General features: G+C 37.6%; 1 protein-coding gene across 1 annotated transcript in view; it reads right to left on the reverse strand.

Moving 5' to 3' along the window:
- Nucleotides 1-16,220, reverse strand: part of UNC5D (unc-5 netrin receptor D) — a 368,330-nt gene that overhangs the window by 142,761 nt on the left and 209,349 nt on the right. The window contains exons 5-7 of the mRNA XM_036750002.1: nt 12,592-12,772; nt 11,559-11,726; nt 7,481-7,645 (exon numbers count right to left, since the gene is read on the reverse strand). Of these exons, the coding sequence (XP_036605897.1) occupies nt 7,481-7,645; nt 11,559-11,726; nt 12,592-12,772 (514 nt within the window). The remainder of the gene's footprint in view (nt 1-7,480; nt 7,646-11,558; nt 11,727-12,591; nt 12,773-16,220) is intronic.

A 16,220-nucleotide genomic window follows, 5' to 3' on the forward strand; every position in this document is an offset into this window, starting at 1 on the left:
CATGTTTATTTCCAGTGGTGTGGGTGGTGGAAAGGTAGTGGAGATGTCTTCCCATGTAGAGTAAATTCTTAGCCTCTAAATCTCACTAGCTATTGTGTCTATTATAGCAAAGTAAAAACATAATAATAATACCACCTTATATTTACGTTTGAACTCCCATATGTCTGCGTGTATGTGCACTCATGTTTGTGTGCATGTGAAGGGCTTTGGAAGCTCACTTGCAAACCATCATGAGAGAGTGGAAAGAGAGCTGGCTTCAGGAAAGGTCTAGAAAGTTCAAATCCTATCTCTGACACATCCTGGTTATGTAACCTTAAATAAATCACTTATCTTTTCAGTGCCTCTGTCCAGTCTCTGAGAATATAAATTGTTGTTGCAGGTCCATATTGGTAGGGGAGAGAGAAAGACAGAGAAGAGAGGAGAGAGAGAGAGAAAGAGAGAGACAGAGAGACAGAGAGATGGAGACAGAGAGACAGAGAGACACAGACACAGAGACACAGACACAGAGACAGACACAGAGTGAGAGAGGGAGGGGAGGAGGGAGGGAAAGGAAGAGGGAGGAGGAGAGAGAGGAAGGGGGAGAAAGAACAAATAAGAAGGAGGACTAGACTTTTCTTCCATCCTACCCAGAGTAGTAATTATGAGTAAAACATTAAGCAAATTAAGCTTGTAGAATCTAGGATACCAAGGACCTTAAAAAGATAACAATTCTATAAATTAACAGTAGAGGTTAATCCACAATCCCCAAAGTACTCACTTAGCAGCCTACTCCCTACCATTCACCATGGTGTTACTGCATGAGCATGTCTAGGGTTGTTGAAAAAAAAAAAACAACCCTCAGTTTTCCTACTCCTGTCTTCCTCTGACTGCCATGGAAAAGGCAGAAACTTGTGCTGGCTGGGACAGAACAGAAGCGTGGCAAGGTCTCTGCTGAAATAGATCTCAGCCAGAGAACAAAGAAATGAGGGGAAAAGGGAACTTGAGCAGAACAGGTGGGTGTGGCTGTGTGATTCTACCAAGCATGAGGGAAAGAGTCCAGCATCTAGCTGGGGCCAGTTCCATCTCCCCAAAAGTTACTTGGGGCAGAGACTGAAGCCAGAGAAAGCTGTATTACCTAGTATATGAGAAGGTTGATACTACCTTGAGATCCAGCTCCCAGGGAAACCACTGCCAATGAGTAAGGAATCAGAAAATGAGCAATTGGGGAATATAAAGAGAAAAAAAATAAAATTACCAAAGATCTTGGGAGGAAGAGAATTCGATTAAAGACCTCGAACATAAACAGATAAAGCAATAGAGAAGATAGTAAAAATACAAAGAAACATGACTTCTAGAATAGATAAAAGATCCCAGGTACCTGTGAATAAATATTTCAAGACAAAGGAAAATAAACCAATAACTCATCAGGCAGAGGACCCTTTGGATTCCCAAGAGAGTGTGGGACCACAGCAGGATGATCCTTAGTGCTTTAAAAGAGAAATAAGAGCTAGGAAAGCAGAACTTACCACTTATACAGCAGAAATAATTGACGGAGTGGAAAAAAATCCTCTTTAGTCTATGGTGGCATCTCACCAAAGAAACAAAAGAGAAAATAACAGATTGAGAATGTGAAATAATCAGAAGTGAAGATAAACTGAAGGAAGAGAAACAAAAAGAAATAACATTAAAAGAAGCATGATCTCTATACAAGCAAAAGACATTGCTCTTGAAGACAGAATGTGTAGAGATAATTTAAGGCACAGAAAGTGAGATTTTAAAAAAAACACTAATGAACAAAAATTATTGAAGAGAAGGAGGGGAAGGGGGATTCTCTTTGGATATGAGAGAGATAGAGACAGAAACACAGAGAGAGGCAGAGAAAAAAGGGGTGGATTTAACTAGCTAAAATTAAGAAAGAAAAAGGAGCTAATAAGCAAAACTCCCAAACTATGGCAAATGTTAAACAATAAGAGGGCAGTACTTCAAGATGAGAGGGAATGGAGCCAGTGGGAATTCAGTTGATTTAAAGTAGATCAAGCTAAAATAAGTGAAGAGATACAGTACTGTCTTTGAACAGAAGGAGGAAGCTAAATATTAACTTTGGAGTGAAAAAAAAAAACAACATTAGAGACAAATCAAGGAAACTATAAACCTGAATCTCATAACTTTAAATTTGAATGGATTAAACAATCCTATAAAACAAACAAACAGAGTGATGATTTGGATCAGAAATCAAAACCCCACTTTCTGTTGCTCACAAGAAACTTATTTAAAAAAAATCATAAGTAAAATTAAAATGAAGATCTGGGGACAAAAAGTATCATTCATTAGGGGAGTCCAAGAAAGCAGAAACTACAGTTATGCCATCAGAGAAAGCAAAAATAAGCATTTACAATATAAAAAGAAAGATAAAAGAGGAAGCTATATTATGCTGAAAGGAGCTATAGAAAACAAATATCAGTGCCAAACTTATATATTCCAAATGCCTTAGCATCTAAATTCATAAAGGAAAAAATAATTGAGCTACAAGAAGAAATCAATAGCAATAAAAAAGTGGCAGGTGATTTCAATGGCCCTCTCTACAGTTGCAGTGTCTACAGAAAAGATAACCAAAAGGGAGAATATAGAACTGAACAAAGTGTTGAAGAAATTAAATCAAAAATACTAGTGTCATCTTTTAAATGGTACCATTAAGAATGTCCATATTTTTCAGCACTACATGAACTTTTACAAAAATTGACCACCTACTGAGGCACAGAGATATTGAAGACAAATGTAAAAACAAAAAAAGCATAAATAAACCTCCTTTACAGATTATAACCAAATAAAACTGACAATTAGTTTAGGGAATACAGACAAAAGACATGTACCCAATGAAGTTCTAAAGAATAAGCAGGTCAAACAATAAATTATAACACAATTAATAATTATGTAAAAGAAAAAGATAATGATAAACAACGTACAAAAATTTTTAGGATTCAGCTAAAGTGGTCCTCAAAAGGGAAAAATCATATCTCTACAAACATGTATCAACAAAATAGAAAATGGGGGGGGAGGCAATGAACTGAATATGTATTTTTTTAAATTAAAATATTTACAAATAAACCTAAAATTAACATAAAATGAGCTACAGAAAATTAGAAGAGAAATGGACAAACTAGAAACCCAAAAGACTACAGAAATGATAAATAAAACTGAAAGCTCGTTCTTTAAAAAGACAAAAAAATTCATTAAATCTTTAGCCCATCTGATTAAAAAGAAGAGAGTGGAAACCCTAGTCAACAAAATAGCAAATGAACAATACGAAATTACAATATAAATCAAGTGAAATAAAAATAATCAGAACCAAGTTAACAAGACTGAGAACACAGAAGAAATAGAGAAATACCTTTCCAGACTCATGACATATCACTGTACCATATTCTATGGCCTAACCAAACCGGCCTTGTTGTTCTTCACCTATAGTACCCAACCTCGCAAACTCACGCCTTTTCATCAATTGGATTGTTCTTGCTCCCTACTTTTATATCATACTCTCTCACAATCTCATCTATCATAAGCTCATGCACCATATTTCCTTTGGAAAGTTCTCTTGCTCTACCAAATGCTGTTATTCTTCCTCATCAAACTACCTTGTGTAGATGGTTCTCACCTTACATAAATTTGTATTAAGCAAATTTGACTTTAGGTAAAGAATTCTGAAATTCTGATGCGGAGGAGTTGACTCTCATGGAGAACTAATTGAATGAGGATCTCATTGAGCCGCTAGCTGCGAAGATTGCAGAAGAAGAAAAGGAAGTTTCAGAACCCAACGTGTAACCCAAAAGGCTCACAGTGAAACAGTGGCAGAAGCATTTGATGATTTCAGTGAATTTTTTCTTGTATTGAAAAGATGGATCCAAATGCTTCAAGATTTTATAAAGTTCAAAGACTAGTTGAGGACAATATTGCTTGCCATCATGTGATATATGAGGAAAAATAAGAAAGCTGCTGTCCAAACAGTTCTTGATAACTTTATTAAAAAAACAAACAAGCAAAAACAGAAAAAACATGCACAGTACCACCAGTGATAAAGGCAAGAAGCAGTGGGTGGGGAAGGAACAAACTGTTGCACACCTATGTTAACTTTACTGTACAGCACTCTGCACACTTTATCACTGACTTTACTTTTCATTTCATAATTCTGTTTATTATCGTGGTAGAGTATTTAATATGTGTGCATTGTAGTACATTTTATGACTTATGTAAAGTTATTATTTTGTGTATGACTTTATTATGTAGACTAAGTGAAACGGGTAAATGGGGGCAAATTCACAGTATATAAAAATCGCTTTCTGAAGAGGTCTCAGAATGGCCTATTTTGTAAAGTGCACACTGTCTGTATTTGTTTTGTGGTTATTCTGTGCATATCTGCATATGTGCATATTGTCTCGCCTAAAACTCCCTGAAGACAGGGACTCTTTCAGTTTTTGTCTTTATATTCTCAACATCTAACACAGTTTGTAACATTTACACTTGATAATTACTTGCTGACTGATAAGTTGTTTGATCTTTCAAAATCACAAATGATTGATTAGTCTTAAAAAAAACTATTTCACTAATTAACTGGTAGCTTTTCTGTCATCAAATGATAACCTATGAAAACATTGTGGCTAGATCTCAATAAAAAGCAGGATTCATATTTAGAGCAAACCTGTGGTTAGGTGTGAAGGACCATGCCTATGGTCAATGACAAGATTATTGACAACCTGATGCCACGGAAATGGTATGAGATTCAGAATTAGAAAACCTGGCTTTGTGTCCTGGACCCAATATTTAATTTTTTTTTTGATTTGGCAAGTCACTAAACTTCACTGACCGTCAATTTTCTTATCTTGTAAAATAGTGATATAATGTTCATACTACCTACCTTGCAGGGTTATTATGAGGGAAGTGTTTATAAACCTTAAAACCTATATAAATGCAAGTGGTTATAATTATCCAAAGTTTAATTCCCTATTGTGTGCCAAGTGTTGTAGAAGATATGTTAGTGAAAGACAGGGTCTCTGTCATGACAATATAAATTATATATGCGTTACAAAAAGATTTTGTTTGGAAGACAATGTCAACAATACAAAGGAAGTCTGGAAAATGTTTTTTTTTTCTCTTTACTGTAATGGTATTAATATTCAATAGTAGAAAATGAAAAAAAATTAAAATAAAAAGATTCAATAGTGAGAATACTAAACACAAAGTCAGAAAAACCTGGGTTTAAATACTGTTGTTGACAGTTGATGAATAACCTTGGACAAGCCACTTTGCCTTAGTTTCCTCGTCTGTGAAATTGGAGTAATAACACCCAGAGGACTTAACTCATTTGCAAGGTTGTTTGCACTTTAAAGCTAGCAAAGTGTTTCATATGATCTTTTTTTGATCCTCACACCAACCCAGTAGTATTTATTGAGGCTATGAGGTTCAAATGAGATAATCCATGTCCATATTACTTATCGTTCTGGCTCTCTGATACAGTGCTCTATCGATTACATCATGCTGCCTGCCACAAAAGTAATAATGAGGATGCTGATAATTGAAGATGGTAGCTAATATGTATATTACTGTGTGATATCAATTAAGTTGGGACTTTCTTACTGTTTTAAAATGATTAATTAAGTGTCTTTGAGCCTTACTAGGTGCTAAGACCCAGGCCCAAACCCCTATTTAGAGCCTGTGTGGGTGTGAATTGGTAACTAAGGTGGGGCTCCAGGTGGGGTCAGTGAAGGGAGGTGCTAACACCAGAGCCAGTCGAGGGAACCTAAGTTCTGGTTTGATAATGTCTGAAACTGCATAAAAAGGGAAGACAGAGTTATTTGCTCAAGGCTCTCACTCTTTGTGGCTCGCTGATGTGGAGACTCTGGGCAGCTGTAACTAAAAGCCCTCCAGCTCATAAACCTGGATGTTGGAACTTTGTTAAACTCTGGTAACTATGCATTGAGATTTGAATCAGATAAGGTCTGTCTGTTGATGTCTGTAATTTGTTTGCATTTGCTCTGAAGCTCAGGGTGCTGGTTTTTTCCCCTGAACTAAGTGAATGATATTTGTATGCTGGGTTAAAGTAAGATTGTCAACCCCTTAACGTTGTTTTCCTTAGTAAAGCAGATCAAAAGAGCCTGGGCTTGCAGAGTTCTGTGAGTTGGTTATTGTTGGTTTTACACCCCCCACAGCAGCTGCTAGCCGAATTGTTGCAACACACCAGTTACGTGCCAAGCACTGTGCTAAGCTCTTTACAATTATTATCTCATTTGACCCTTCACAACACTGGGTAGTAGGTGTCATTATTATTCCCATTTAGCAAATAAGGAAACTGAGGCATAAAGAAGTTAAGTGATTTGCCAAAGATAAGTTTTTGAGGCTGACTCCTGACTCAGCACTCTATGCGGTTTGCCTCATAAAGTTAAGTAAAAACAACCCAGTCTATTTCAGCCAAACAGACAGTCACCTAGAGGCATGAGGTAGTGCCGTCTCTTGAGGGGTCAAGGACTGGGAGTCTGGAGATCCACAATCCAGCCTTTCTTCTGCTTCTTAACTTTCTGGGTGTACCAGCTTTTCTCATTGCTATTAGGCTCTGTTTATAACATTGAAGAAATAATGGCTGCTTCTTGTTACTCGACCATGTTTGAGAGATCACTATGATGCATCTTTAAAGAACATTTGTAACACATTTTTTTCTTAAAAGAAATAAATTAGTGTTCAGCACCAGAATCCCATCTGGTTATCAAGGAAAAGTGCCCCAACCCTTTTCAAAGGAGTTTGAAAAAGCAATGATGAATTAAAACACTTATTGGTTCAGAGCCATCATCATTTTTGGTGTAGACTTATAATATCATTGGGATAGGGAAATCCCAGTATGAAGACATGTTGTGCCAATGCAAAGCACTCACATGTAATTTATAGTGTTTGGGTGCTGCCTGGGGCAAGAAGAGGTCATATGATTTACCCCATGGTCTCATAAGTAGAATGTGTCAGAAGCAGTACTTGAACTTTGGTTTTTCTGACTCCAAGTCCAGTTCTTTATCCATTAAATGAGTTGATCTTTCTAAATTAGTCTTATAAAAAAAATCTGTTCAACTAAAAACCCACAACTCACACACACCAAAACTAGTTACTTGAAGGATCTTTTATTAGCCTTTTGGAGCCAAAGAGCCTGTATGTATGTATGTGTATATACACACATACATGCACATATATAGTATGTATACATATGTGTAGTATATGCATACGTGTGTGAATATGTAGACACATATACACATAAATGTTCATGTATATACTCATGTGTCTACAATTTCTACTTTTCTGCCCATATTTTCATCTTCATCACCATTGTCACTATCATCATTATATTTTAAAACGCTTTTTTTTCTGTCCTTGGGGCTGGGTTCCAAGCTCAACTGCATGGCTTAATTAAAAGTAGTGAAGTAATAAAGACTTCTCCCTTTGTTTAATGGACAAAAGCATGTGTTATTACCTTGAATGCAGAGCCCGTCTGTGCAGTTCTCTGATTCTTGGCTCAGGCCTTCGCAGAATTTACCCCCATTTCTTGGAGGTGGTGCAGTACACTCCCGTATTCTCAGGTGCTCACACTCTGGGCTGCACACTGACCATTCGCTCCATACCTCCCAGCTTCCATCAACTAGAAAAGAAAGCCAAAATGAATGAATGAATAAATTAATGAATGAATGAATATATACACACAAATATACACAAATGTATATATGTGTGTTATATGCATTTATGTATACATGTATGTAAAATATATGTGCATATATACACATACATTTACACACATACATATATACGTATATAAAGATGTGTGTGTATTATACATATATATATATACACACACACACACACACACATATGTACATACACACACCTACACGTAGAATATATTAACTATACTCTCCTCTCATCCTCTCCTTTCCCAAGGCTTGTTGACATCCTTGGAGCTATGTCATACTAAAGCAAGAAGAGTAATAGTACCTTAGAAATCACTTTCACTTCTCTCTTTGGTTTCTCTCCAGAATCAAAGGATAGGATCTTAGTTTTCTTACTTCTTCAAGGCTAAGAGCAATTACCAAATGTAGGCAGGCCTACAAATTTCAGGTGCTCTTGGGTGCACTAATGAGGCCACTATTTTTTTTTTGCCTTAGCTATTTATGTCCAAGTGTACTTTGCATGGATAGATAATCCATGGACAAAGACCACTGGAAGGCAGTCATTTCTTTAAGTTTGAGGGCTTAAGCAGGTGATGGATGGGACATTCTAGGCTAAAGTAAAAATAAATAAATAAATGGATGGATGAATGCATGAATAAATAAATAAATAAAGCAATCTCCATAAATAAAACCCCAACTCTGATCTAAAAAAAATGGATTCAAAAACAAATAGGGACATATTGATATTAGATGAATTTTACAATCCTTCCTGCTACTCTAATGTGGTATTGCAAGAGGACCACTGAATCAGTTGCTACAAGATCTGGGTTTGAAGCCGAGTGCTGCTGCACAACATAATTGTAGCTTGAGTTCAGCTGTGGACGCATGAGCAAATTGTTTTATCTTTCTGGGCTTCAGTTTCCTCATGGGTGAAATGAGAGCATTGGACTCAGTAATCTCAGGGGTTCCTAAATATACACTGGGCACTTTGCTTGTTGATTGAATGGCTGGTTCCTTCCAATCCAATGCCCATTGTATGACACTGACAGGATTGGCTCCCTCCTCCCTCTTTGCTTGACCTTAGACAAGTCACAACCCTTCTCTGGGCCTCAGCTTCCTCATCTTTAAATGAAAAGGTGGGACTAGATAGTCTTCAATGTCCCTTGTGGTTCTAAGTCTATGACTTCTATGTCTCTATCTTGCTCAAAAAGCACCATTTGTTCCTCATTTTTTCCTACCGCCCTGGATAGCCTCATGTTTACTGACCCACATTTCCTGACTTTCTTCTTTATGCATTTTGTGCTCCAGTCAAGTGGGACCCCTCCCTGCACTTATCCTGCCTTCTTCTGTTTCTTTGCACATACCACGAAGCATCCATAGAATAAAATTAGATCCCTCAGGCCCCTCTCTCCACTTCCCATTTCATCTTCTTACATTTCCCCCCTCTTCCACTTAGAAGTAGCTAGGTGGCCCAGTGGAAAGGGTGTTGGGCCTGCAAGACCTGGGTTCAAATTTGGCCTTGGATACTAACTAGCTGTGTAACCTTGAGTAAATCACTTAATCTTGGTTTGCCTTAATTTCCTCAACTGTAAAATGAGGATAACAGTAGCAAATTTGTCAGTCCTTAGCACAGTGTCTGGCAAATAGGAGGTGTTTCATAAATGCTTGTCTCTTTCCTGCGATGGCTACCTCAGGTTCCATATCATCTATGAAGCTTTCCCTGATCCTCTAGCTAAAAGTAAGCCCTCTCTCACCTTCAATTTCTTAGGCTATTCTTGATGTTTTCTGCACCTACTAATTTTCTAAAACGCAGGAGGGAGATACAGACTAGACCTTTTATTTCATTAGTAAATTCCCTGTAGTAAAACAGGTTGACACCTTCTGTGCAATTTGTAGAATTCCCTAGAGCAATGACTTGACTAGGGTGACACAGAGAGTATATGATGGAGGCAGGCCGTATATACAGGTCTTCCTGACCCCGAGGCCAGCTCTCTATGCACTACATAACACTGCCCTTTCTAAAGTGCATTATCATTAGTGATCTACATGTTGTATCCTACTAGGCTGTGAGAGCTTCCATGGCAGGGACTGCATTGTCTTTTTTCATCTTTATATTTCCAGCTTTACTCCCAGGGTTTTCTTTGTAAATTGTCAAATTGTTAATATATGTTGCTTTGTGTTGGATTTCCTAGGTAGATAGGTCATTATTATTCCTCTCTTCACCCCTTTCCTATTATAAGGACTCCAAAGAACAGATTACCTTGAAGGCCAACCTACAAAATGCTAACTTGTCCCCTTAAGAAAGAGCAACCTTGCTTTCTGGGACTCCTTAAGGCAATGAATCTTCCTCCAAAGGAAAAAAAGTCTTCAAAATATAACTATGAACATGAAATAAGTAAGGGTTTCTCTCTATGAGTGAAAATCAAGTGAAAATGTATAGAAGAGATATTCTAGTTCAATGTCCTTGGAGTTAATGATCTATAGTACCATGTTAGGGACTAGGGATCAATTCATGTCTCAGTGGGGGAACATAACTTCATAGGGGAAAAAAAAACTATCTGTAGTCTCACTGATTTGTTGTTGTATATATGCTGTTTGGTGTTACATAATTTTACATAGTTGTTGTAAAGATCAAATGAGCTATTATTATTATTATTAGCATTAATAATAAAAATAACAAACAAGGTTGGATGACCACTTGTGTGGTTTGTAATAAGGGGGATTCCATTGGTGTTCGGGCTGGAATATATGGTCACAGAGGATTCTTCAATACTATTAAGTTCTATTGACTCTGAATTGGACAAGAAGGAAAAGAATTAAAGTTAAAGATGAACAATGGTTTCAAAAAGTCACTTTTGTTAACTGAGTTGTTTACTTATCAAGAAAGAATGGTAAGCATATGCTGACTCAAAAATAGATGGACTATATTTATAATTTATAATCTTTTTTGCTGATTTCATTGTAAATAAACCCGGAGCTAGAGAACGCTGAGTCAAATTTTTTACAATAAGGCGATATGATGGAGCCAAAGTTGTATATGTGATAATACTATGAATCAGCAGGCTTTACAAAGAAAAATAATTTTAAAATATTTTGATAACTCAAGGTTCAATGGTTTTGTAATCATGGATACTTTTTCCATCCCCGAGATGTTCATCCTTTCCACAGCTTCTTAAATAACTTTTATGGGTTGCTATTGCTTAGAAAAAAATGCATTAACTTGTGGTCAAAGTGATGATTATTCTCTGTAAACTCATGTGTGATGGAGAACACAGACAGTTGTTAGTGGGACTAATATTCAAAGTCTTTATAGGATGGCAGAAATTTCCAGAGCTGGTACTTTGAGGATATGTCTTCAAAAGACCAGCCTCACCTCCACACCAGATGAGGCATCAGAGGAGTGTTTCGGTTTAGATTTTAAAAAGAAAACAAAGCCTATCTAGAGTCAGAGACTAAATTGCTACCTCTAGTTTTTACTTCTAAAGTTGTATCCTAAACAATCAAGCAAGCAATAAGCATTTATTAGACATATATTTTGTGGCAGGTGCTGTGATATACAAGAGAAGAACCAAATGAGACAGTGTGTGGACAGCTCAAGGAAAATTCATCACTAATGGAAAATCAAAATCAAATCAAGGGCTTTCCTGATGGTCAGTGCATTCTGTGATGACAATAAATTTCATATAGTTTTGGATACCACCCCCCCCCCCATCTTTACAGAGACCCACGTATAAATGACCTTGGACAGTTATTCTGTTTGTCAGGGAAGATGGGGAAGACAAAGACATCACTGAAGAGGAAGGATGGCATTGATTTCATTCTCATCAGCTTTTGTGGGTGGGTCAGAGGGAGAAACATAATTTGTATATATGTATATGTATATCTCACCAGGACAAAGAGAAGTGCAGGTGATTTTCTGCACTGACATTCCCTCACAAAAGGCACCCCCATTGAGTGGAGCGGGATTGGTGCAGGTCCGAGAACGTTTCTGCCATCCTCTACCACAGCGAACATTGCAGGCTGACCACTCTGTCCAGGAAGACCAGCCTCCATTCACTGAGAGAGAGAAAGAAGGGAGGACAGAAAGGAAGGAGAGAGGTATCAAATTAAATTGAACCAATGGGGAGCTGTTAAGTGCCTACTCTGGGCAAGGCACTCAATATTCTGGGTGGCGTGAGACAGGTTGCTGGACATTTCTGGAGCTTCAAACATTTTTTACTGCTTTTTCCCCTGACCTGCAGACCAAACCACTTAGCTTTTCTATATCTACTTCCTCAATTATAACATAAGGAAAGCAATACCAACCTTCTTCACAGGGATGTTACTGGGGAAGAAATAGTTGAAGGGATTTGGAAGTCTTTGTAATCCAAGGCATGGGTTTAAGGTGGCCAAGTCTTCATCTTTAATTTCACTTTTGGCAACTGAGGGGGGTGTGGTACTTTCCCTTAATAGCACCAGGGTGCCATTCTATAAAAGTTGACATTCTCAGATAATTTTGTTTACTGTCTTTAGTGGAATTTTATATATAAGTAGGCTTACTAACTAATGTTGAGTCTGGGGAAGGGAGGGAAACAGAAAATGTAACCCAATTTCCCTTCACTTAAATGATAAACACAACACTTAGAAATGAACAACTTATTTTTTTTAATTATGAAAAATAAAAAGGTTTGCAATATCATTGACCTCTCTTATAGAAGTCCAATTCTGGATTAAAAAGAAACACAAAGATCAACTGAAGGAAACTTGTCTTGAGTATAAAATTAAGGGTTGAATTACATAATTTTAAGGTCTTTTCTAATATTAAATTGCTATGATTCCTTTATATATATGGATCCATCTCTTCCCTCTCCTGCTCAGTCTCCCCGCCACCTCCATTCCCAAATGCCTCCTAACCTACTGTACTCTATTGTTTTCACCTTACCATAAACAATAACAGTAGCCGACAGGCTTCTTCTCTTGGCCACGATGTTGGCAGCCATGCAGGTATAATTCCCAGAATCAGAGAGGCGAGCCTGCCTGATAATTAAGTTGTGATCAGCCCTGGTGTCAATGTTCTCATCCAGTTGGGAATCAATAGGCTCTTCATTCTTTAGCCATTCCACCTAGTTGGGGGAAGGAAACAAAGCAAGGGGTAAGGAACTGCTAAAGCTCTTGTGGTCTAGACACAAAATTATTCAGCACTTTAGTATATATGGTTTTACTGTCCTTTGGTTCACGTGGGCATTGAGCTAGATTCCTTATACATAACCTTTTTTTCTCCCATTGGATTTTTAATTCATCTAGGATATGGATTCTTCACTTTTTTTTGCATCATAGACCACTATTGCAACTGAGTAAAGCCTATGAATTTCTCAGATTCATTAAATTAAATTAAATGTTCAAAATAAAATAGGATGACAAAGGAAACCAATTACATTAAGATACAGTTATCAAATTAGCATTTTTTTAAGTTTATAGAACCCAGGTTAAGGACTCTTCCTCTAGGACAAGGATCAAGTCTAATTCAGTAGATGAGTGAGGAACATTTGGTGAAGGACTAGGCATTGTGCAATGTTGCTGGAAATACAAAGACAAAAGAGAAACAGTCATTACCTTAAAACAAAGTATACTTTAACTAGGGAGGAAGTATGAACATTTATAAACATATACACAGAATAGATACCAAATGAACACAAGGTAATTTCAAGAGAGAGGAGAACAGCTGAGGGAACTGGGAAGGCTTCTTTAGAGGGTGGTTTTGAACTGAATCTAAAGGAAACACGATTCTCAGAGGTATAGATAAGGAAAGAAGCAATCCTGGGCATTGGGAATAGACCAAGCAAAGGCATGGAGATAGGAAATGCAGAATACCCATGTTGAGAGATAGGTCAAAAGTGTCAAATGCTATAAAACTGTCAATCAACGAATCAATCATTTCACAAGCATTGATTAAATGTCTATTGTTTACCAGCCACTGTGGTAGGCTCTAGTTATATAAAGATAAAAGTTAAATAGTCATAGCCTTCGAGGAGCTTACATTCAAACAACAGAAAGAACATATATATTGGTGTGTTAAAGGTAGGTATAAAGTAGATACCAGGTGATCTGAGAGGTGAAAGAACTAACACCTAATAAGATGAGGAAAAACTTCCTGCAAAAAAATGGAACTTGACTTGAGTTTTGAAGAAAAGCTGGGACTCTAAGAGATGGACGTGAGGAGGGAAAGCATTCCAAGAGATGGGAGGCGTCTATCTGTGAACAAAGAGATAGGAAATGGAATATTATATTGTGAAGATTTTTAAGCAGACCGCTTTGGCTGAACTGTAGAGTACATGGAAGGGAGTAATATGTAAGAAGCCTAGAAAGATAGGAAAGGTCCTAGTCTTGACAAAATAGAATAACAGAGGAGTTTACATTTGATCTTAGAGGTAATGGGAAATCACTAAAGTTTGCTGAAACGGATGGGGATGGTATGTGTGTGACACAGTAAAATCAACACTTTGTGACATTAATCTTGGTAGCTACGAGGAGGATTAAGTAAAGGGGGAGAGACCTAAGGCAGGGGTCAGGAAAAAAGGTGTTGATCGTCTAACTTGGAGTAATGGCTGTATGAGTGAAGGAAAGGTACATGTAGAAGAGATGTCATGAATAGAGGCATAATGCATAAAATCTGACAACTGATTAGATAGGTTGGATGAGGGACAGTGAGGCATCAAAGATGACAGTAATTATAAGATTAAGTAGCTGAAAGAATGGTGGTACCTTGACAGTAACAGGAAAGTTAGGAAGAAGTATGAGTTTGAGAAGAAAGGATGATGAATTTTGTTTTAGACATGGAGAATGATTTGCCTAAGGGACATATAGTTTAACATGTCCAGTGGGCAGTTCATGATGGGAGGCCACAACTCAGAAGAAGGAATAGGTCTGGTAGGTATAGAGATAATTTAACCCTCCAGAGCTGATGAGGTCACCAAGTGATAATGTGTAGAAAGAAAGAGAGACCAGGACAAAGTTTTGGGAGGCATCTATACTTAGTTGGTGTGATATGGATGAAAACCTCATAACATAGATGAGAAAGCATGATCAGAGAGACATGGCATAAAAACTCTGAAAGGAAAGAATATCCAGGAGGGACAATGACTGCCCTTAGTGTCAAATGATACAAAGAAGTCAAGAAGGAGGAAGAATGAGAAGATGCCATTAGATCCGATTATTAAGAGAGCCCTGGGAACTTGGAGAGAACAGTTTTAGTTGAGTGATGAAATCAAAAGTCAAATTGTAGAGACTTTACAAAAGCCTTAGAGGACAGGAGGTAGGATCTAATGGACATTTTGGTAGGGCTTATTTTTTAGAATTGAGATTGAGGGAAACTTGAGTGTAGGCAGCAATGATGGAGCCAGCAAACAAGAAGAGATTGCAAATATGAGAGAAAGGAAGAATTATAATGGGAGCAATCTCTTAGAGATTAAACAGTTAACATGTAGTTATTAGACACTTTGTGCCAGCCAAGATGCTAGATGCTAGGCATACAAAAAAAAAGCAATGAGATGATGGGATGGGATTCATGAGGTCACAATTTTTTAAATGGACAATTAAGGTTGGGTAACAAACAGTGGTGACAAAGCTCATGCACTTTACTTTGTAAAAAAGGCAGAGCTATCCTTTGGTCTATATCATGATACTTATATAAAAAATAAGGCAGAAAATTATAAGTTGCACTGCACCCCCTTTTTGTGGCAAATTACATTTAGGAAAAGAGGGAAGACACAGAAAAGACTTAAAATTTGACCAAAATATTGTAACGACCCTGGCCTTCACGTGCTAGAGTTATGTTTCAGTACTGCAGCACCTTCCTCTGATTGGTTGGTTCCTTCCAGTCTCCATTTTAAGGGAAGTTGTTAGGCTAGCGCCTGTCTCTGTTTTTCTCCAGGCTCACTCCTGACTGCAATTTCTCCACCAGGCACCTGTGGATACCATCGCCTTCTCTGTTCCCCCAGGTAGCTACTATAGGACAGAGATTCTCTTCCTTTCTGCTTTTATTTGTATCCTCAGCACTTAGCACAGTGCCTGGGGCTTTAGTGTAAGCACTTAACAAATGTTTGTTGATTTGACATAAATGTTCAACAGTATAAAGTCATTTATTACGTGAATCCCAATCTGGCTGTCTCCCAAAGGAGATGGGGGATGGGGGAGGGAGGTGCGGGGCATGTCCCACAGCTGAGACTCATTGAGAAAATCAAGCTGGCAGAATTAGACACTTCCCCCAACATCCCTGGTTATAAGATTGCAAGTCTACCTCATTTACTGGATATGATAAACTGAAAATCCCCTGCTCAAGTTCAGGCCTTTCCCTGGACCTGTAGATAAGAGCAGTTTTTACTGACCTTCATTTTGATCTTGGGCTATTGATTTTTCCTCCTCTCTTGGATCCTTCCCATTTTTTGCTGTTGAGTGCATTACCACAAGATAGTAACATGTCTCTTTCCTTCTTCCCTTTTCTAAATGACAAAAGTGTCTTTGATGTCATCAGCTATCTTCCTCTTTGTCTGTGATTCTTCACAAACTCAGAAT

The sequence above is a fragment of the Trichosurus vulpecula genome, chromosome 3 (assembly GCF_011100635.1).
Source record: "Trichosurus vulpecula isolate mTriVul1 chromosome 3, mTriVul1.pri, whole genome shotgun sequence".
Classification (NCBI taxonomy): Eukaryota; Metazoa; Chordata; class Mammalia; order Diprotodontia; family Phalangeridae; genus Trichosurus; species Trichosurus vulpecula.